This window comes from Tamandua tetradactyla, chromosome 2 (assembly GCF_023851605.1).
Source record: "Tamandua tetradactyla isolate mTamTet1 chromosome 2, mTamTet1.pri, whole genome shotgun sequence".
Lineage (NCBI taxonomy): Eukaryota > Metazoa > Chordata > Mammalia > Pilosa > Myrmecophagidae > Tamandua > Tamandua tetradactyla.
This window is the reverse complement of record NC_135328.1, coordinates 55,306,060-55,329,434: the sequence shown is the minus strand read 5'-3', so window position 1 is coordinate 55,329,434 and position 23,375 is coordinate 55,306,060. Positions and strand designations below refer to the sequence as shown.

Below are 23,375 nucleotides of genomic sequence, written 5' to 3'. Positions count from 1 at the left end.
TTTTTTTCTTTTATTTCCTGCTATTTTCTTTTAACCAAGGGGTCCAGCCCCAAGGAACAGGCCCCTCATCTGTATTGTCCTGCTGACACTCGACCCCAGAATCTTTCTCAGCAGCCAGTGCTGCTTTTTAAATTAAAACAAATAAAAACAATTAGCATAAGTATATCCCATGTGGTATTTGGGACATACTTATACTAAAAATAAAATTATTCAATGTGTATCTGAAGTTTGAATTTAACTGGGCATCCTTTATTTTATCTGGTAGCCCCACCTGCTACCCCTGCTGAACCCATCTTGGCTGAGTCATGCCCCTGACCCCACCACAGCCTGGTGTGGGGTGCACTTACTCTCCCACTGGAAGCCTGGCCCTGCTCCCTGCTCACCTGCCTCCAGATGAGGGCCATAGCCGACTTCCTAGCCAAGCTGTGTCTTTTCCTCAAATTGACGAGTCCCTAATGAGCTCCAGGGGACCACAGCTGTCTGGAGGCAGCACTAGGCCTCACCTCCAGGTGACAACTTCTTAGGGACGTGTGCCCTGCCCTGCCTTACTGGCACCCTGGCTTTACTCCATCCCTGGCCCTGTGGGGGGTCTGACAGCCGCACGAAGTAGTTGTCAGGGTGGCAGGGGCCCAAGCCCATGCCAGGCCAGAGCATGCCCTGCCCTGTAGGGAGGGGCAGGCAGTGCCCAGGAGCTGTCAGCGGGGACACCATCTGGACACGGGCCTGGCACCCGGCACTCCCTGAAAATCGTGAGCCGGGCCCTTCCCTCCTCACGGCAAGAGGAGCGGGTGTTTGGAGCGTCTCCCGGATAGGCGAGCACAAGGAATGTAGGTCAACTCCTGGCTGCCGGGAAGAGTGATGTCATCTGCTCCTTGGGGGAAAGGCGGGAGAATGCGGTGAGTTTGGGTGAGAAAGCTATGGGGCCTGCAGCTGGGCAGGGCCAGGAGACACCCAGGCTGGCTTCCCTCAAAGGTCAACCCCACTGGAATTTTGGGACAGTCACAGCGATCCCACAGAAACGGGGTGGACAGGTGGGGGACAGGGGAGCGCCCAGCCCCCATCTCCTTACCAAATAATTGCGAGAACTAATCGCTGTTCTTGGAAAAAGCTAATCGATTACACTGCCTGGTCTTTTCCTTGGCTTATTTTGCGACTTGTCTGTGTGTTACACATGGGGTGCACTGAGACTGGAGCTCAGTATTGCTGACACCTTGAAGGCTAGAGCTAGAAACAAATTACTATTTTAAAGCAGCCAGCAGTGTTTCCCTATTTCTCTTGCCATTTATCTTTGGGTAAACACTGTTCTTTTGTTTTGGGAAAGACATGTTAATGGATCACGGAGTTAGGGGCAGAAAGTCCCAAATCTTGCAGGGCTGCTGCGCTCTGCAGGACGAGGGAGAAGGCTGAAGCCACCAAGGCAGTTTCTTCTTGGAAGGTCTCCATAACTGAGGTTGAGGGTGGGTCCTCTTGTCCATGATGGGGGCAGGGGGCTAATGTGATAAGTGACCTGAGGAGCTTCTCTTCCCCACCCAGTGGGTGCCATGGCCAAAGGACAGACCTCAAGGCTGGTGTTGACTAACGGCTATCCACGAAGTCCTCCTTTTCTATAATTCCCAACTGCTCTCTCCACTCCTGGGTCAAGCTGGGATAAAACACCACGGCCAGGGAGGTCTTAGGTCTTCTTTAAAGGACTAAGGAAGAGGCCATATCCTTGGCTGGACAAAGCAGAGTGGAGAGACTGGTAGCAGTGAGAGAAACAAGAAATGGTCAAGAGAAAAGCCCAGAGAGGCTGGCTGAATCAAAAGGTGAGAAGTGACCAGAAGGACATATTTAGGAATCATCACAGCATTCCTTGGGCATCACGATGAGGGGAACTTGGTATAAAACTTGACTTACAACAAATTGGTGGGATGAAGACTGCACTTCCTCCTGTTGATATATGGGTATTAAAAGGAAGAGACCTTGAGCACTTGAGACCATCTGGGTCAAAAGGCTGAAAGGCAAGGCCGGAGACCCTGAGAAGTGGGGGAGAGGAAAGCAGAGCTGCAGCAAGAGAGAAGAGGTCTGGAAGGCCTGGGCCTGTCTGGACAATCTGTTTTTTCCAAGGTAATGTGGACAAATGCTGGCTGATCTTCCTCCTGGAATGCAATCAGGCAGGCAATTGAGTTCATTGGCCAAATCAAATTTGGGCTTCTGTGCGAAGTCCTTTTATATTAAGTGCTTTAACATACATCACCTCCTTCAGTCTATTGATAAATCATATTTCCCATTATAAAGCTAGAGACAGTTTCTGAGCTCGCAGGAAAGAGGCTGATGGAGGGGCGCTGGTGGACTCGGTGTGTGTGTGACTTGGGGGTGACACAGAATCAGTATAACAGGGTCTAGAAAGATAACCCTAGCCTGACATAGATGGCGGTTAAAGCAAGATCGCTTCTTCACCTCTGGGAGCCTGTGGGAAGTCCCAACATCCCCCAAGAAACCATTCCCAGGGTGGTAATTCCTCACATGGAGAAACCATGAGAAGGAGCCGGGAGTGATGGGGGAAGGTCGGGCAGTGACAGAGGCAGGAGAGCTGGTTTTGGCAGGACCAGCTGGTTTTGCCTCCTTGCTCCTGGATCCTATATTCCTGACCCTTCCTCCTCTGGAAAGAGTTACTGATAGTAAGATCATTCATTTGTTCATAAATGAATGAATGTATACATGCATGAATGAGTAACTTCAACAAATGTCTATAGCAAGCATATCTGGTTCTTGGTGCTGGTATTGTAATGTGAATAGGTCAGACCCAGTCCCTGTTCTCTCAGAACTCAGACCTAGAGGGGATCAGACTGGTCAGTGCACAGCTACCCTAGTACAGCAGTGCAGTGGGACTGCTGCATGCCTTAGAGGCTGGGCTGGGGGAGAGAGGGGATGGCCGCACAGATCTCCAGCCTTCAGGAGACCCAGCCAGGGGCTCTCAGAGCCAAGTCCTGAGAGGTGAGGGGCTCAACAGATAGGAGGGGAAGCTGGGTGGAAGAAACAATTCAAAGCCACGTTAGAGGACCCCAACATTCAGAGTGTCAAATCTACAGAAGTCTCAGAGTAGACACCACAGGGGGAGGTGGCAGGAAAATTCTGTGGGGCCACGTAAGCAGAGTTTCAGAGTATGAACTCAATTCTCAAGTCAATGGGACTCACTGGAGGGTACTATACATTGGAGGGAAATGACACGACGGGATTTGTTTTTTGGGAAAAATAAAATCTGTGCCTAGGAGGGACAAGACTGAAGGGAAGGAGGCCACACATCTCCCTAAACAGAGTCTTGATGCTGGCGGGTGTGCCTCTCTCCTGGAGGGCACAAGTGGGTGGCATCCAGGTGGCAGGATGGAAGGAAGGGGCCAGGAGGCCAGTCATGGGCATTTCCCTACAGAGTGCAAGGAGACCTTAAGAAATCCAAGAACAAAATGGGCAGCTCAAATGGGGGAGAATCACCAAGAGTCACCAAGGCCAGGATGGTCAAGCTAAGCCTCCCTCATTGACCTGGGGCCCCTGCTGAGGCCTCAGTTTACCCTGAGTTGGTACCTGGAGGTGTGTGAGATGCATATGAACAGGTGCTGGTTGAAGGAGGACCATGCACGTGGGGTGAAACAGGAGCAAGCGTATTTGTGAATCTGGGGTGTATTTCGGATACACAGATGAATATGTTTGAATATGTGATTGGGATGCCAGGTGTACATATGTGAGTGTGTGTTTGTGTGTCAGTGTGTGGCCTGGGGGGGTACATTTAAGAGAGCACATGTGAATCTAAAACATGCTTGGTTTGGGTTGACAGGCCGAAGTGCCTTTGAAAGGAACCTCCCCAGTCTCCCTGTGGCTGGGCTTCTGTTGGGAGTGAGTGTGGAGGGGGCCGGGGAAGGGATGGGAGTGCAGCCCAGCCTGGGGGCAGGAGGTGAAGAGAAAAGCCGGATAATTAGTCTGGAATGGATCTGCAGTGCTCCCCAATCTGCCTGTCCTGCCCATGCCTCATTAGCCCCAATTAGAGCTGATAAGACCCTACAAATGACAAAGCTGAGGAGGGGGTGCGGGAGCCCATGGCCGGGATTCATCCCACTCACTCGCTCACCCAGGGATCTGGGCTCCACAGGGCGTCATCCTTGCTTTGCTGTTGGCAGCCGTGCTCGCGCTCGCTCGCTTCCAAAGGCGCTTGGGCTCCATCTAATATTAAAATGAGTTTCTCTTTCCTGTGCACCCGCTGACTAATGAAGGGGGTGGGGGAGAGAGCCAGGCAGGAGAGGATACCCAGGGATTCGATTCTGGCCCAGACGGTCCGCCAAGCGAATGACACTCCACGGAAGCAGAGTCTGTGTTCAGTGACTAAATACTGAGTCCACGCAAATAACAAAGGCTCCCGTTTCTCGGGTGCCTGCTGCATGTCTGGCCTGGAGCAAGCCTGCAAGTTCTCATATGATTCTCCCAACAGTAGTAACCCATTTTACAGGCAAGGAAACCGGGGCTCTGGGAATTGAAGACTTTCTTCAGGCCATAAAATAGCAAAGGGAAGAGTCAGAATTCAAACCTGGGCTTCTCTCTGACACCATGGCACATGGCTATTGGCTCGTTCATTACAAAGCTTGGAACGAAGAGGAAGGGCTGCCCTTGGATGCCAGGATTGCTATGGGATCGTCAGAGACTGTTGATAGTGGGGCTGTCCTAAATAGTAAACCTGCCAGCCTGTGCATGTTCCCTCCTTCATGAACTTCTTCCCCCCCTCTCGTGCTCTCCATCTAACCCCAGTTGCTTCTCCAGCACTTTCCCTTGCCATCTTCCTGGCTCTCTGTGCATCGCCAGCTTTTCTGGATCATTCCTGTTAGAGTACCAATGTACTGTCTTACCTCTCATCCTTCCCAGGAAAAATCCTCTCTTCGCCCCGTGCTCCCCACCAGCATTCCCTTCTACCCTTCATAGCCAAACTTCTTTAAAGCCTTGCCTCCATCAGCTTCCTCCTCTTCCTCACCTCTTATTCACTCTTTTTAATTTTGCATATTCACTCTTGAGTTCACCCCAAGTAGAACTTCCTCCCTGATTCCCCCAAATCTACTCTTGACCCCCAAGTTGCTAAATCCATGGACCCATCTTGCCCTCCTCTACCTTGACCCCCAAGCAGCATGGAGCACTGGCGCTAACCCACGCCTTGAAACCTTCCTCTCACTTGACTTTGGGACATGCGCCTTATGGATTTTCTCCCCATCACTGGTTTCTCTTTCTCTGCATTCTGCTTCTCTATCCAGCTTCTAGAGGCCAGGTTTCTTTGGGGCTCCGTCATCGGCCTGGCACTCTCTCCTCTCCCTTCTCCTCGTAGGTCTCACACGCTCCCAGGGCACAGGGTGTCGTCCCCAAGCTCCCCAGTGCCCAGTCTTGCTCAAGCACCAGGCACCCAGCCCCAAATGCACAAGATGCCTCAAAGGCATCTCAAAACCAACAGGTCCAAAGCAGAACTCATTTTCCTCCGGGGTACAGGCACTCTGGAAAATGGTTTGGCAGTTTCTTCAAAACTTAAACACACACATGCCATCTGACCCAGCTACCCCACAGCTGGGCATTTACCCTGGAAACGAAGACTGTGCTCACCCGAAAACCTATGCATGAATGTTCGTAGCGACACTTTCATAACTGACAAAAGTGGAAGCAACTAAAATGCCCTTCTCCCTAGGTGAGTGGACAAACCACGGTACATCTGCAGAATGGGACACACCACTCAGCAATGAGAAGGAACATGGTGCGCTGGTGATGACATGCACAAACCTCAGCGGCGCTCTGCTGAGTGAAAGAAGCCCGTCTCAAAAAGCTACATACTATGCGGTTCCATTTGTAGGACACGTTCATGGAGACTGAACTGTAGGAACAGAGAACGGATCCACGGCTGCAGGGAGAGTGTGACTTCAAAGGGGCAGCACCAGGGAGTTTTTTGGGAGGTAGAATGTTCTAAAACCCGATCATGGTGGCAGCTACAAATCTATACACGTGTTAAAGCTCACAGAACGACTGCAACCCCTAAAAGGTAATTTTACAGTTTGGCAATATAAAATATAACAATTGAAAAAAAAATTTCTCCAGAAACTTCTTCCCCTACAGTTGACTAGGTAAAATCTCCATCCACTCAGGGTCTCAAATAAGAATCCTGGGAGTCTGCCTGGATATCTGCTGCTCCCTGCCTTCCACCAGCCAATCTGTCAAGTCTCCTGCCAAAGGCCATCTCCAGGCAGCCCACTTCTCTCCACCCCACAGTCAGAACCGGACCCAGACCAGCACGTTTCTGGAAGGCAAAGGTCTCCTCCCCGGTCTCTCTGCTTCCCTCCAGTCCCTCCTTCCCAACCCAAATTTCCAAGTATCAGAAATCAGATCATGCCACTTCCCGGCCTAAAACTCCACAATGGCTTTCACCAAACTCACAACAAAACCAGCTGCCTCCCGTGGCTGTAGGTCTGGCCCTGCCTGCTCTGCTGTCATCTTATAGCACCTTTCCCTTGCTCACACACCAAGGAGGCCCCAGCTTCAAATGCAGGGCCTTCACGTCAAATGCAGGGCCTTTGCACATGCAATCCTCCCCAACTCCGGGGCTGCTCCCACTTACCCTCAGGTTTCACCTCCAGAGTCACCTCTTCGGAGGACCTTCCCTGACCACCCAGGTTGAGGTCTCAGGTGGGTCCTCCCAATTATACCCCCTTGCTCCCCATTTGTTTCTTTTCTGGCACCTTTAATCCTTTGCGGTTATTTGGTTTCTCTGTTCCTATCTCCCTACTAGACTGTAAGCTCTAAGAGGGACGTGGATCTCTAGCCCTGGCTGGGTCAGGCACATAGGAGGTGCCCCTTCAAAATATTTGTTCAATAAATTGATACTATAGTGAGAAAACTCTCAGAAACTATATGGGGAAACTCCGTTTAGCCCATCAAAAGGAAAGGTGGGGTATCTGCCTTTCATGTGGGAGATTCCCGGGATCATGCACCCCCTTCCCACCCCCCCAGAAAAGAAAAGGTGGCTCCAGGCTCTTCCCAGTGCTGCCCACCCAGAGCTGCTATTACAGTGACTCCGTCAGCAGGCCCCCTCAGGGGACCCCACCTTCCGGGACCACCAACCAGACCCAAGATCCCCCTCCAGCCCTCTCCACCTGAACGTGGGATGACACCTGCGAGGGTCCCTAGATAAGCAGACCAGGGGAGCCTCCAGAAACACTGCTCCCGCCCCACCGGCCACGCTGGGCACTGGCCCCTACGTCCTCGGCGCTGTTCGGCTCCCCCCACCTCCCATCCCCTGCAGACGTGCAATACTGTCTATCTTGCAAGTCTTGCTCTTTTGTTGGGAAGAATAGCTCAGGAAGCTTGGCAAGGGCAGTTAGAGGGGTGTGCAATGCCCCTAAGGAAATCCCCCTCTCCGAAGAACTGGGCTCACCTCTAATGCTGGGTTAAAAAAATAAAAGCAGAATACAAAACTGCCATCCCCAGGGATTCATCAAATGTTTTGGGATCATGGACCCCTTCTGAGAATGGATGAAAACCATGGGTACCCTGCCCCCACAGATTGCCCACCCACACAATATTTTGCACATGATTTCAGGAAGCCCGTCCATGGAGCCTTAAAGCCTGCCCTTGGCCCTCTTGAAGGCCGTGGGTCCTGGGAGAAGATCCTCCAGGGCGCACCCTATGCTCCTGGTGTTGTGTCTCCATGGTGCTGACAGCTAGTGTGACTGGGTATTACTGGGTGCCGGCCACGGTTCTAATGCTCTTCGCGGGTCATCTCTTCTAGGCCTTGTGGCTACTGTCTCCATTTTATGGAGGTGGGAAGGGAGGCACTGATAGGATAAGGAACTTGCCCAGGGTGACACCTGAGCCGAGATTTGTACCTGGACAGTCCAACAGGGAAGCCATCCATCTATCTATCTCTTAACCCTCAAACCTCAGTTTCCTCATCTGTATAATGGGGACAATGATGATTACCAGGCAGGACTCACTGAAGAAGCGCACATAAATGATTCAGGAAGACACCTGGCCTATAAGAAATGCCAGTTACTATTTCTGAAGGAGGGAGCTCCACCTTCCCTAGCCTTGGGCAGGGATCACAGAGCTACAAGAGTTAGTGCTAGCAGAATAGTAGTGTCACATAATTCCCTCCTCACCCCGTCTTCCCTGTAGAACAGCTGAGGAAGAGACCAGAGGGAGGGTTGGCTATACAAATACAGTAAGTGAAAAGGACGCCTTCTCTCTCTATTTCCTCCCTCCCCACTCCCCATCCTGCCTTTCACACTCACACGCACAAACCAAAGGTTTCCCCCCCTCCTGCTGTTTCTATTTTTGTCCTGAGTTCCGTCCATCTCCGGTTACTGACTGATCAATAGGGACAGGACATTTACGGAAGAGGACAAGCAGGCATCAAAGGGGTGGGGACCAAGGGAGGAGAAAACCAGGGACGGGGAGCAGCCCAAGAAAGAGAAGCCAGAACCCAGAGGAGCCAGAGGAAGTCGGAGCAGCCTGGAGGCCGCGAGGGGGCAGCCCTGGGATCAGATGGGCCCTGCAGTCCCTGCAGGCTCTGGGATGTGGCAGGTCTCCTCCGGGAGAAAAGGAGAAGATGCCAGGCCTGGCATGTCACACAGACGGAATAAGTGGTAGCTATTATTCTTATTAACCAATGGTTATTATTGCTCTACAGAACAGCTTTAATCTGGGACCCAGGACCTCTCTCTGTGGTCTCCCACAAATGCTACTCTGTGTGGCTTGAATACCTCCAGGAACAGGGAACTCACTCCTCCTTTCCTCTGGAGCTTCTGAGAGGAGGAATTTGCTGAGACCTGGAGCAAGCAGGGCTGGCAAGGCTATCTGCCAGAATTTTCCCATGCCGCAGCTCCCAGGGTGCCAGCTCCCCTCTGAAGGGTGCCAACCCTGCTGGGGACATAACGAATATGGTTAGTGTCCCGGCTCCGAGAAGACACTGAAAATTCCAGAGCAGAGGGGCACACTGGAGCTCACGTGCTATACTGGGCTATATGTGTGATTTGTTTTATTGGTACAGGACTTTCAAAAACATTTAAGTAGTTGCCAATATTTTAAAAATCAAGAGATTCCACATAGATATCCGCTATGTGCCTTCTCGGCAACATTGGAAGACCAGGCAATATTTGGTCTGTCATTTTGGGAGGGGCTTGCTCCCTCCATTTCTCCACAGACCACACCAATCCCTATTGCCTTTGCCAGTCTATTTACCCATATATTATCTATCGGGCCCCTAAGGACATTGGGGTTTGCACACACACGTGCTCAGAAAGCATGTGTCCACACCTCTTTTCTAAGCAGCAGCACCTTGGGGTGGGATAGTACTGGCCTTATAACCAGGCAGCCATGCCCCGTGCCTCTCTCTCTTCCCTCTCCTGCCATTTTGTTAGTGGAACAGGATACTGGGATCATAATATACATTATTTCCTTGAATCCTTACAACAGTCTGGTGAAGTAGGAACTACCACTATTTGCATTCTGCAGACAAGAAAACTGAAATTCAGACAGGTTAAGGTTATCCAGCTAATCCATGGTAGAGCCAGGATTTAAACCCTGATTAGTCTAATAACGCCCAAACCCAAACTCACCTGCTGGTTCCTACCCCTCTGACTCACCTGGGGAGTTTTGCAAAGAGACAACTCTCGGGACCTTACCCCGAATGTACTCCAAAGCTCGTAAGGGTGGGGTTGGGAATCTGTCATCTTATAAAGCTTTCCCATATGATTCTGATGCTGGATTAAGTCTGGGCCTCGCTGCTCTTAACCATTGTAGAGGGTGGGGGCGGGATGGGCCCGGGAGTCCGCCAGCTCCAAACACCGTAAAGGGATGATCTCATTCCTCATTGACTCCTGCTTTCGCCCCAGATTCGCTGCTCATTGCAAAGCCAGTTGCTCTGCCACTCCACACCTGAGATTCCCCGTTGTGGAAGGAGAAAATAGCTCCCGCCTCCCTCCTGCCTTCCAGGAACAGGGGTGAGGCCAGCCTGGGAGAAGGCCCTAGCGGTGCGGGCAGCCGTGTTTCTTCCTGAGCCTGCAGCCCCGTCTTTTTCCCTCTGCAGGCTGCAGCTCTCTTTCTCTCCTCCTTTCACCCCCTGGGTTGAAGCACTAGTTCCTTGTCCTTGGGAGGGCCTGGGACTTCTCCAGCTTTTCTGGTGTCCCCTCCCCTCCAGCAGCCCCTGCCTCCTTGCTTCTGCCTCCTCCTGCCTTCTGGGTCCGTTCCCCACCCCCCATCCCCCCCACCCCCGGCGCTGGAAATAGGTGACACTGGTGATGGGAGCAGGGAGCACCACTGGACCAAAGAACTCTGGATTTGGGGTTGGGGGGAGGCTGGTGAGGAGCACCCCCTTTGATCAGGACATGAGACACACTCCCTGAGCTCAAGCGAGGCAGAATCACTGCCCAAAATTTGGTCCCAGAGCTGGCACTAGAAATGAGGATGCCATGGGGGCCAGCGCCTCATTAGAGAATGCTCAGGGGCTGCCACTGACTTAAGCATAGGCCATGCTTAGCTGCAGGGCTCAGCTGCATGATTTTAGTAACATTCCCTGCATGACAAGCCTCAGCCTCCTCATCTGACAAAGTGAGACCAAAGGGACCACTTGTGCCTGTAAAAAGAAAGCTCCATGGGGCCAGGGGCAGGTTCGGCTCACTCAATGTTATACCCATGGCTTGGGGGATCTTAGGCATACGGCAAACATAGGGATTGAATGACTCGTGATTAAATAAGGTAGTGCAGGTGAAACCCTTAGCACACCGCCTGGTCTATAACAAATATTCAATAAATATCCACTATTATTGCTGGTGGGTCACACAGGGAAGCCACGTATCCGGATCATGAAATTCTGATGGAACCCCCAGAATAACTTCAGTCTGAAAACCCAGAACCTCAGAATCCCCAGGGTGCCCAGGTGTCTGCTCATGAAAACGGAGCAGTCTGCTTGGGTCCACATCTCCCTTTGCCGAATTCTCTGGGCCTCTTTGGTTCTGCGGCACCAGCTGGACTTTCCCACCGGGAATGTTAGAAGGAGAAGAGAAGGGAGTTACAGCCCTTTGTGAACCATCTAACCAGACCTAATGAACCACGGGGCCAAGTTGCCGCTTTCCTGCCAACCAGCCGTCGGAAGAGTACTTTCTTCATCTGCGAATTGATGGCCGTACTTCCACCACCATGACGGCTAATCCCCGCCGCCCTCGGAGGCTGGGTGCCAAGCGGAGCTGCGAGCCGCCAGGCAGGGACTGCTCCACCACCTCAGAGGGGAGACGTGGGCTTCTGGATGCCTCATCCCTTGTGTTCCAGAAGGGAAACTGAGGCCCAAAAAGGGCAAGCAGAGGTGTGGCATCTAACTCAGGACGCCTGGCACGAGCACAGCCATGTTTCTTTAGGTGAGGCTAAGGAATTGCAGTTCTTTCTTGTCCCCTCTGGCCCTTTGTCTCTTCATGAGCAGGTTCTGCCCCATTTCTGTGTCTCAGGCCCCTCCTGAGAGACAACCTGCTGGGATTGAAGGAGCAACACCAAGCGTCGACTGTCACCATCCCAGCCCGGACCCCACAGCTGACCCAGACATGAGGAACCTACATGAGCTGCCTGAAAAAGTGTAAGATGGAGCTTCTGCCGGAGTCATGAAGATGAGGGGACTCCCGTAGCAGCCCAAGGTGGGTCGGAAAATGGGCCACGACCCCACGGCTCAGAGCTGCTGAGCCAGGAGGTCTGCAAGAAGGCCCTGCTACCCACCCAACAACTGCACCCCCAGGCAGCAGGCGGAGGTGACGGGCTTGGCTTAATAGGCGCAGGATCGCTCACCCCATCTCCCAAGGCGATCACCATATACCGAGGAGCTTCCAAAACTGTCCATATTTTACATACCCCACATGGTGGTGGGCCTAGAAAACACGGGTGTCAGAAACACGGCCCCTGCCATGCGCACCTGCCTCGCTCCCATTTGCCCATGTGAAACCTGCCCAGCTTGACCCCGACCCCTACTTCACGAATCTCTGCTCTGGTCCAGATGGAATGCATGTACACCAAAGTAAAATAAAATGCTAACACAAGCTGAAAACAAAAGCGCCACGCTGCCCTGCCCAGCCCCACTCCCAGGATAACCACCGTTAGCGGTTAATGAACATGTTTCTAGCCTTTTTCCCATTCACGTGATTCTCCTGGGCCTGTATAAGCTTCTTTCCAACATCTATCAAGACACAGAAATTATATGTATAGGCATAGTATGCATTTTACAAAAATAAGATCATACTTTACACACCATGCAGCAAATTCGGTAATTATAAACCTGGGCAGTATTTAGACCCTGCTGTGGCGATGCATCCAGGGTGTGTTGTTTCAGCTGGGTACTGGGTTCAGCCCCTGCCCGTACCTGCCTAACCTGTGTTTCTGGCCCTAGATTCTGCCCTAACACCCCTGGGTCTCAACTCCGTCCTCCCTCACCCTCCCACAGCCTCTGGCTCCATCATTTAGACCAGAATTTATTTAATTCAACAAACACTGTTTTTGCACATACTACGTGTCAGGCACCATTCTGAGTGCGGCATCAACCTTAACTCACTTAACTTTCATTGTGATCTGATGAGAGAGGGCTGGTCCTTTTCATGCCCTTTTACAGTTGGGGAAACTGAGGCACAGAAGGGCACCTGCCCAAGGTCTCATGGTCAGGGCAAGAGGCCAGCAGGCTCCAGAGCCCATCTGCCTGACCACTACTCCAGTGATTCTCAGACTTGGGTGTGCAACAGAAGCCCTTGGAGGCCTTGTTAAAACCCAGATGGCTGGGCTCGTGCAGCAGGTCAGGCACATGGCCTGGGAATCAGCATTCCTAAAGAGTCCCCAGGTGATGCTGCTGCTGCTTGTCCAGGGACCACACCTGGACAAACCCTCCATTACTCTCTACTGCCCTATAATTCTTCTGCTCAGGCCACCCCCTGACTCCCCTCTTGAGTGTGGCCTAGGCTGTAAGGTAGACGGCTCAGGGATAAAGTCCCGGCCCCCGCAGACCTGCGCATCATTTGTCGAATGAACAAACAGCCAGGTCAGTGCAGACCCACGCAATCATTCACAATCCAAGTGGTCCCTGAGATGCAAAGACGGCTTTCACCACCTATGACAGTTCTTCGCCTCCCCCAAAAAGCGTCCCCCAAACACGTTCTTCTCTAAAGCCCAGTCACGGGGTCAGACAACCTACTGCCCACGGACACCGGGCTTTTACCCAAGTCCGACCCGCACTGCCCAGCCCTTTCAGCCGCTCCACGCCTCCCAGCCTCCCCGCGGCCAGACGCGGCCCAGGGGACCGTCCCCATCCACCCGCTCACCTCCCTCCGTGGAAACACCCGGGCATCTCCTCCCTGCCGCCCGGCCATCCCAGGCAGCCCTGTGCCCGCGGGGGAGGGTTCCCGCGCCGGCCTTACCTGCCGATGACCTCGACGTTGGAGATGGCGTAGAAGTACTTATAAAGGTTCTCCCGCTGCACGTAGGTGCCGCCCAGCGCGGGGCGCAGCAGGCGCAGGCGCAGGTCGGTCAGGGTGAAGAACTCCTTGAGGCCCTTGGCGCTCTCCAGGCGCGTGTAGAGGTTGTCCATGCGGCGCAGGTCGGGGCCAGCGAAGATGGCGAAGCGGTCCCGCACCTCGAAGCGCACGTGCTTCTCCTTCTTGGAGCCCGCCCAGCGCGAGTACTCCTCGGTGCAGAGCACCCGGTGGGCGCTGGTGGGCGACAGGTCCCGGGCGCGGCGGGCGGGCATGCTGAACGCCTCCATGCAGTCCTCCGCGTAGAACTGGTAGGGCTGCCACGTGCGCCCGTTGTCCAGGGACTTCTCCAGGACCATGACGGTGGGCCGGCCGTACTCGAAGGTCACCACCACGTCATCCGTCAGCTCCACGCTCTTGTTCCACGACAGCGTGATGTTGGCCTCCAGGGGGCTGGGGTAGCGACTCCACGTGACGCTCTGCCAGTAGGTGGCCAGGCCCTCGTCCTCCTTGTCGAACATGAGCCGGGGCGGGTGCGCCAGGTCGGGGTTGGAGGCGTCGCACTCGTTGCTGCACAGGTAGGGGTTTTCCTGCAGCAGGGAGAGGAGGAGGGAAGCGGGGGTAGGCGGGGGCTGCTCTGGAGAGCCTGGGGGAGCCTCCTTCCCGCTGTCGGGCCCAAGCACATGTCCGGGTGTCTGTCTGCCCAGGGGTGCGGAGTTTGGGCTCTGATGTCTGGGCATCAGCAAGAGTCCCCCAGGGTGGCTCATTTGTACCCACTTCCCCACTGATCTGCACAGTGCAGAAAGGGATGTAACCCTAAGGCTTCCTGAGAAAACCCATACTGTCCCTCTTCCAAGGACGGACAATAGAGAGGGATGGTTTGACTCTTGTTTCAAAGTTCCCACGTGGCTTTCCATGGCCTGTAGGGTAAAGTCCTAATTTCTTCATACATGGACCCCAGCATGCCCTCCTCCCACCACACCTGAGGCTTGCCTGTGCCCCGAGCCTTTGCAGATGGCATTCCTCCCCCTTGATGTGCCCTTCCACTCTGCTCGTGTTCTTGACTCTTTAAACATTGCCTACACTGAGACGCCTTCCCTGATCCTTTAAATGCACTCAGGGCTTTATCATCTCATTTCCCTCCCATTTATGATCCCGTCTCCAATCACAGACTAGGTGTATTATCTCACTGTTTGAGATGAAGAACTTGAGCTGGGGGAGATGGAGTCACTTGCTCCGGGTACCAGCTGGGAGGAGCTGGGAGCCACCCCCAGGCCTGTGGAAGGCCAAGCCCAACGGCCATGCCTTTCCCTGCACCCCACCCCCACCCCAGCATGCGTGTCTGCCTCCTTGGTGCCCCTCCCTTCTCTGCGTCTGCAAACTCAATCCAGAGGCCTGAAAATGTCACCAACAACCACACAGCATCCAGACCACTTGCAGCCCTTTTTGATGAATATTTCAGGTCTCTGGTTTGTTCAAATGGCTTGAATATGAGTTAAAACCTCTTGCTCTAAAATGAGCTGTTTGGCTCCCCAGGGGGGAAGTGGGTGCATTACCTTCTGAGGGGCTGACCCAGCACCCCCAATTCAGCCCCGCTGCGTCACTGCAGCTGGGCTCAGGCCGTTGGCTTTGATCTGCTTTACTGGAGGACAAGTTCCAGGCTGCTGAGGGCTTCTTGGTGAGCAGAGCTGATCCTGGGGTTACAGAGGCAGGTTCCACAAAGCCCTCCTTGACCAAAATAGCTTTGACCTCGGTCCCCTGTGGCATCACCTTCATCCCCTCACCTGGCCCAGCCCTCACCCATTCATGGGGCCTGCAAGTCTTGGGGTAGAAGGGGTACTAGTGAGTCCAATGCCTCATCGTACAGATATGGAAACTGAGGCCCAGGGAGGGACAAGACGTGCCCAGGGCCTTGTTGAAATTAAACGGTATTTTGGAGGGTGAGCCTGCTTCTGCCCTGGACAGCCTCAGTGGTATCCTGCAGCGCTGGTGTGCTCACATATCTGCAGCAGGCAGGAAGACTGGCTCAGCTTCCTGACACCCCATCTGTGTGACCCTGGGCAAGTCATGGCCCTGCCGTGAGGTGCCACCCTGAATGAAGAGAGCTGAGATAAACCCCATGGGGATGACCCAGAGGAGGCAAGACCTGGTGACAAGAGGAAGGCAGGCCTCCTGTAAGCTCCCTCTCCAGTCATCAGTCAAGGCCTCTCTGCACCCGCAGCAGCCTGAGCTCTGGTTATGACATTCGGGGAGGAGGAATGCTGGGCAGATGCCGCAAGAGCTCGTACTTGAATGGTGGTGGCAGGAGGGTGTAGCTTGTGCCCAGGCAGGTTTGTCCTCCTTCCCTCTATCCCAGTTCCCCCTTTCTCTACTGCCCTTTGGAACCTCATCCCGTGTGAGCAAAAGAGGGACGGAGTGGATCAAGTTGTGGGTTTTTGATAATTTCCCCAGAGGCTTTCTCGGGAGCCCTTCCCAACTACCCTGCTTTCTCGGCATGCTGGCACCCACCAGGTGTCTCCACCCTGCCTTACCCATCTGGCAAGCACCCCTCTCAACCCAGACATTGACAGCTGTGCCCTTTCCCCTGCTGCTTAGCTCATTTTCTTGCCTCTGAGCTTATGCTTCTGTGGCCACTCTCCCTCCTCCAGTGTTTAGAATCCTCCCCATTAGCCTCCTCCAGGAAGCCTTCCCGCCTGGCTCAATCTTTGAACCCAGTTCACTGCAATGGTCACTGTGCTGGTTTGAAAGGATTTGTGTACCCTAGAAAAGCCATGATTTAATCCTAAGCAATCATGTGGGAGCAACTATTTCTCTTAATCCCTATTCAGCACTATAGGTTGGAAACATGATTGGGTCATGTCCATGGAGATATAACTCAATCAATGTGGGTATTAAACTTGATTAGATAGAGACATGTCTCCACCCATTCTATGTGGGTCTTAATTAGTTTACTGGAATCCTATAAAAGAGGAAACATTTTGGAGAATGGAGATTCGGAGAGAGCAGAGAATGATGCAGCACCACAAAGCAGAGAGTCCACTAGCCAGCCACCTTTGGAGATGAAGAAGGAAAACGCCTCCCAGGGAGCTTCATGAAACAGGAAGCCAGGAGAAGAAGCTAGCAGATGACGCCATGCTCACCATGTGCCCTTCCAGATGAGAAACACTGAACTTCCTTGGCCTACTCGAACCAAGGTATCTTTCCCTGGATGCCTTAGATTGGACATTTCTATAGACTTGTTTTAATCGGGACATTTTCTTGGCCTTAGAACTGTAAACTAGGAACTTATTAAATTCTCCTTTTAAAAGGCCATTCCATTCCTGGTATATTGCATTCCAGCAGCTAGCAAACTAGAACAATTACAAAGTTGCTTATCTAGGACAGGGCAGTGAAGATTCCATATGGGGTCTGGGCCTAGCTAACAGCTCACTAAATCCTAGTTTATTATTATTATCATTATACTAATTATTAATATAATTATATTAATATTAATGTAGCTCATAGTACATGTTGATAGTATTTCCATCAACACCCAACTGCTGCGAGCCCAACACATGGTCTTTTCCCTGGCTTCCCTTTGTCTCTCTGCCTTACCTTCTCCAACCGCGCTCAGCCTCTTGGTCCCCACCACGTACCCCTGGGGCTGGGGTCCTCATAGGATCCCCCCCAGCCCTCAGCTGCACCCAACCTGTCTGTGACTGCGAGGACTGACATGGCCAGCTCTGCCAGGGGGCGGGGATCCCAGCCTGGCTGCCAAGACCCTGCTGCCCTAACCTGCAGCCTGCACAGGCCCCCAGCCCCGGCTCGGGAAGCAGATGGTCAGAAGCTAATGAATCAGCCTGTGTATTTAGCAGCCCCATGCCTGCTGCAGAGCAGGCTCAATCAACAGCGAGTACAATAAAGAAATCCCAAGCCATCGCCAACTCAGTTCTCTCTTTCTCTCTGTTTTTCTTTCTCTCTGTCCCATTTCTCTTCCTCTTACCATCTCCCCCCCCCCCCCCCCATATTCCAAGAGCTTGGAATTCCATTTAATCACTTACATGTTTGTGGGAGACTGACTGTGTCTCCTTGCCGAAGCCACCGTCAATGCTAAACCAACTGGCCTTTCCAAACGTCCCATTTGCTCACACTCTCGCTCTCCTGTTCTTCGCTAGGGAGAATTCCAAGGATTGAGTTTGGGATTAGAAGCCCGATTTACTTAAACCTACCCCACCTCAAGTGCTGCGCTGACAGCTGATGGCAGCGAGTGTGAGGGATGGGGGCCCTGGCGGGGGGCTTCACCCCATCAGAGGTGGGCAGGCAGGCGCTCGCCAGCCCTCTTGGTTTGCACATTTACACTGTTCTCCATGAGATCAGATAAAGCAATAATGAAAACAGCAGTCAAGATAAAGTGGTCCAATACCAAGGAGAATAAGTTAGGGATGTTTCAGGCACACGTCCTACCTTTGAAAATGATACCAAAGCCAACCTTTGATATATAGAAAACATACATTGTTTTTTAAACATTTTATGGCTTGTAAAAAAAAGTCCTGTCTCTGATAAAAAGCCTTAGAACTTACTCCAGAAAAATGCTGCAACACACATTTTCCATATAAATCCATGTGGTTCATATCATTCCATCTCCCCAGTTAGTAACCTTATTCTGGGGTCCAAAATTCCTAGGATTCAATCTCTCTTCCATCCCTTATGGCTGTGTGACCTTACAAAAGTTGCTTTGCCTCTCTGAGCCTCTATTTTCTCGTCCAAAAATCATGTGAGATAATGTATGTGAAATGCCTAGAAAATGTCTCTGAATATAGTGAACATTACTGAACAGCAACCTCACACACATTAGCTTGAGGATTTTCCCAGTAATCTTCTGAGGGAGGGAGAAATGAAGCTGAAGCCGCAAGGCTCATTACTGGTAAAGCTGAGAACTTCACGACACAGACCGCCTTGGGGACAGCTGGCTTGGAAGAGTGTAATAATCCTATTCATTGAGTGCCAACCACGTGCCAGAGCTGGGCTGGGCACTTCACACCCACTCCTCACCACATCCACGGGGATGGGTCATCACCACTGCACGGACGAGGAGCTGATGCTGGCTCCATGCCGTTTCTCCCGAACCCCATAGGACCCGGGCTTGGGAAATCTTGGGGGAAATGGAACCCATCCTATCTGTGATTTGCCCATCTCTATGGACACACAGAGGTAAATCACCTAAAAGGTTAGGCAGCATAGTTAGAAGGGAGAAGGTAAGGGGTGCAGGATGAATGGAAGGAAGCCATAGCCCAGGCAGCCTGCCTGGACCAACAGCCCCAGAGGTCTGCGTTGGGACTTAGACACTAAGGTGGAGGTGCCTGGCATGAAATATTCTACAGAGAAACCATTTCATAGCATGCTTTTCAAACCTTGTTACGGTCTCTTAAATGGTTTTGCTTTTATGTTATTTTCTGTGCAAAGAGTACAGTTGGAGTCAGAGGCCAGGTTGTAAACACCGTGGACAAGCTGCAGGCAAAAAATATAATTGAATGAGAAAGTGAACTATTAGCAGGGACAGCGTTAACCGTGCCTGTGGGAAGCCTGGCTGTTTGGACCGCCAGGCTGCTAACCCAGGAGCTCATGGAGGGGCACCCATTGGGATTGTAACCAAGTCTCGAGAAGAGGAATAAACAATTTTATAGGGATTGGCCTTGCAACCCAAACCTGTAGGACAGAAGCTCCGTCACTGTGCATCATCATTGCTGGGTTTCGATCATTTTGCCCGATGGCCTGCCAGAGCCTAGGTGAGTCACTCAACTTCTGGGAGCCTCAGTTTCTCAACTGGAAGGTAACCCCATGAGGGCAGCGATCTTGCTGCTTCCATTCCCACTGCAGCCCCAGTACTAGCACTCCATGGGGACTCCATCAGGACTCAGTAAATTTTTACTGAATGAATGAAAGTCCGGTGAGGTTGAACACATAGACGTCACAGGGTAGTAAGAATTACATTACCTGACACGTGGAAAGCCCCTTGTGTAGTGCTTGTGGTGGGCCTCTGGGTTTATAGATGTAGGGAGAACATCATGCCCTTCATCCGGGTCGTGACTTGAGCTGCAGTAAGACCTGCCACGGGTGGAGCCCTTCCTCCATGCCCAGCCCTGGGCCGAGCACTGCACGTGCGTTATCCCGGTGGATTCTCACGGTGATCCTTGAAGATGGGACCATTTTATTTACATTTTACAAGTGAGGAGAGCGAGGCTCGGACAGGCTGAACAACCTCTCAAGGCCAAGCAGGTGCTCAGTGGCCAAGGTGGAATAAGAGTCCAGGGCATCTGCCTTTGAGCCCAGGATCTGAGACGTGGGGAAAATGTGTCCTTCACCCCAAAGGGAAAGGGCGCGCCCGCCCCCAGCCCTGTGCCACTCTTCTGCAGACTCTGGTTCCACCCGGGAGCCAGACAAACCCATCGCTCTGCCACGGAGCCGTGTGGGCAGACCTGGGGAACAGTTTAGCAGATGACAGATTTTTTTTTTTTTTGAACCTGTCTGCCAGGTTGCCAACTGAACCCGTCTCATCCTCAGCCCTGTCAACCTCAGCGGGGGCTGGAGGCAGCTGCTGCGTCCAAGATGGGTGGCGGGGGTGGGGTGGGGGGCTGCCAAGGAGACGACCTGGGCTTGAGGCAGTGAGGGGAGCCACTTGGAGTACCTCTATCACTGGAGAGTTCTGGGGGGTGCTGAGGGGATAGGCCCTGGCAGCACGAACCCCTGTTCTTACAGAAAAAGACTCGGGGTGGGGGGAGGGGAGGTGGGGGGGAAGGTGGGGGGAGCGGAACAAGGCAACCGAGCCTGTCCTCCCCTCCTGCCCTGGCCACAGCTTCTGGACTTTGGGAGAAACTCTTCCAGCCTGGGGTGTACATTAGTTATAAGTACCCCAACCCATGGGGTCACGCGTGGGGGACTCACACCCTGCCCCGGTGTGACCTTAGGCATGGTCCCTGCCCTTTCTGTGCCTCAGTTTCCCCGTTCATAAAATGAATGAGCAGGTGTGGGTTGCCCAGCTCCCGTCTGCTATTACATCCTACAAATCTAACTTATAAACTCTCCTTAGTCCCTTACGCCTCTCCTCTCTGGAGGAGGAGCACGGGGCCATGCCTCCTCCACACTCCAGGGAGAAAAGCCAGGGTGCTGGGGGAATTCTCCCTAACAAATTATTTCCTATTTATTGGTAAGAAAAGTTGCAGCTGGGATAAATTATTAACAAAGCGGAAACGGAGAATCTGTTCGGAGCCGACTCTAATTCTAGCTGCCCTGAAGTCTCTAACTCTCTCCCCCTCCCTTAGCTGTCACTCCCTCTCTCTCCCTCTCATTCTCCTTCTGCGGTTTCATTGATCCTTCTCCCTCTTGCTCTCTCCCCGCCTCTACTTTCCCTCTGTGTGCTTCTTTCCCCTTCCTTTTTCGGCTTCTTTTTCTTTTCAAGCAAAAGCACCAAAACAGCAGCAAGGTCACCCCCTGGCCAGCCAGGAGGGTACAAGAGGCATTTCTTCCCTGCTGGTGAATCAGCGGAAACCGACCTGGCCTGCCCTGCCGGCATCTCAAGGCAGGAGCTGCGTCTGGTCAGGGAGGCTTTTTTGTTCTAGTTCGAGCAATTTTTCTCCCAGCCCCCAGCAATTGCTCAGCCAGGGGAAGGCAGGTGAGCAGGGGCAGGGCTTCTTCCCCAGGGCTCACTCATCCTGGGGATGAGCTCGCCCCGCCCTCTGAAGCTGCCCCTGAACAGGCCATGATGGCCATCTCCTGGGTAAGAGTCCTCCTGACACCCAGAATCTCAGGCCAGCCTGGCTGCTCGGGCTATCCCCTGAGCCTGCCCTGGCCAGAGCAGAATTAGAGAAAAGGCATCGCAGTTCTTACATGACTAAGAGCCGCTTTCCACACTGCTCCAGTTCCCCTAAATTGTTTGGGAGGAAAGAGAGCGTTAAACCCATCGTTTCAATCCTGCCCACAACTTATCCTTCTAGAACCTTCTGTGACTAAGATGGAACTCTAAGAGTGCTCACGGCCTTTCATTGCACCACACTCCCCAACAGTTGTTTGCACAGAGTAGCATTTGTTAAATATTTCCAAATTGAGTGGGGCCCACTCTACACCCAAATTGTATATAATGATAATGTCTGTCGAGCACTTATTATGAGCCAGGCTCAGTGCAGTGCAATGTACTTTCCCTCCTACCCTGCTGATTGTTACTGCCCCAGTGAGGAGGCCGAGGCTCAAAGAGGTTAAGCAGCCTACCCGGCACCACCCAGGTAGGAATGTGTGGATAGTGGAGGAAGTAGGAAGCAGATGGCTGAAGTACATGGACGTCCTTCTGTCTACTTTTGGGCATACCAGACCGGCAGACAGCCCCAGCTCCTCAGGCCTCCTTGTCTCAACTCAGGCTTCCCCAGCAGACCCAACCAGCACCTTTTCTACAACCTCGGATATCAGGCTGCCCCAGCAGACGAGCTGTCCAGAACAAGGTCAGTTAGGAAGCCAAGGTCAGGGGGGCAAGGACAAAATATGCTGCATGGGAATCCGCTGCTTGCCATAAGCATGGTCACTGACAAACCCACAACAGCTGATTTCCTCCAGCAGCTAAACAGTCAGGTGGGGGTATGAGGGGAGGAGCGTTGCCAAAGCTCTGGCTACACAAGGGTTAATCTCTCCAGCAACTTAAAAAATTGTATCCTTAAAAAATAAAAAAGGATAGATACTGCTTTGCCCTGGGCTTCTGTGAATTCTTCCCACAGCCAGATTTCTATAAATGTTTGGGGTGGGAAATTCTATCCCAGCTGAGCAGTGCCTGTGCAATCCCTGTGGCCTCCCACAGCCGAGTGCTGTACCCCGCGCCGCTTGCCTGGTACCCACATAACTAACCAGACACAGATGGGCATCTATCTCACACAGGGGATGTCTCCCCTTCCATTTGCATATCCCTTTGACAGGGGACCCGGTACTACAAAAGTAAGATAGCCACACTGCAGAGTTTGCTCCCTAGAAAGTTTAACAATGTATTTTGGCTTGCACTCACCTCATTTCTTTATTCCAGGACCTTTTCTTTTACATTTGGTCCTGTTTTCTCTTTGGTAACGCTATAAACATTTTCTAATTGATCAGGAAAAGAGCAAGGAGGTTGGGAACAGCCCAAGCCTCTCCCGCCCCCATTCCAGGAGCTCAGCGACCCTCCAGCACTCCCCCTCCAGGGGCAGCTCGACTTCGGAGCCACTGCCTCCCCTCCTCCCCCCAGTGCACACAGGCCCAACCTGTTCACCCAGGGAGCGCCTGCCTGGCAGCTGCCCCAGCTTCTCTCTGCCCTTCCTGCCCACCCCCACCTACCACACCAGGCTGCGCCTGCTACCCGAACAGCTCGGCACCTTTATTTAATAATTTTTTAAAAAGAAAATAAGAGGGAGGGAGGGAGGGAGGGAGGAAGGGAAAAGGGGGGAGCTGGGGTGGGGGGAAGGGTACAGAGAGGAAGAGAAAAGCTGCATCTAGAGAAGCCCAGTAAAGTGCATTATTGATTCAGGACTTAGAAAATGCTTAGAGAGTAGGAAAAGAGTCTTGCTCTTTAAAAGCTTGTGCAAAGCATAAGCTAAACACATGCAGCTTTCGCAAAGAGGGCCTGCTCTGCTGACATGAATATTTTATCATGGAGGAGAAAAAAAGTGGCGTGGAAGATTTAAATGCTGGTGGGGGGAGGGGGGAGGAGGGACAGGGCAGTGCGTGTCCCCTCCCAGGGGGCTCGGCTGGCACAGGCAGGGCAGCTTCCCTGCCCTTCCCTGAGGTCCCTGGGGCCTTGTCAGAGCCCCTCTCCTCCTTCCTGGGAGAGTTAGGTAGTTCGCGTAGCTCTTGGCGCAGAACAGCAGGGCCTTGGCCGGTACCTTTCAGGGGCCAAGGGCTGGT

The 23,375-nt window shown here is 52.7% G+C and overlaps 1 protein-coding gene across 1 annotated transcript in view; it reads right to left on the bottom strand.

Moving 5' to 3' along the window:
- NTNG2 (netrin G2) overlaps nt 1-23,375 on the bottom strand; it is a 65,712-nt gene that overhangs the window by 23,586 nt on the left and 18,751 nt on the right. The window contains exon 3 of the mRNA XM_077147307.1: nt 13,431-14,074. Within this exon, the coding sequence (XP_077003422.1) occupies nt 13,431-14,074 (644 nt within the window). The remainder of the gene's footprint in view (nt 1-13,430; nt 14,075-23,375) is intronic.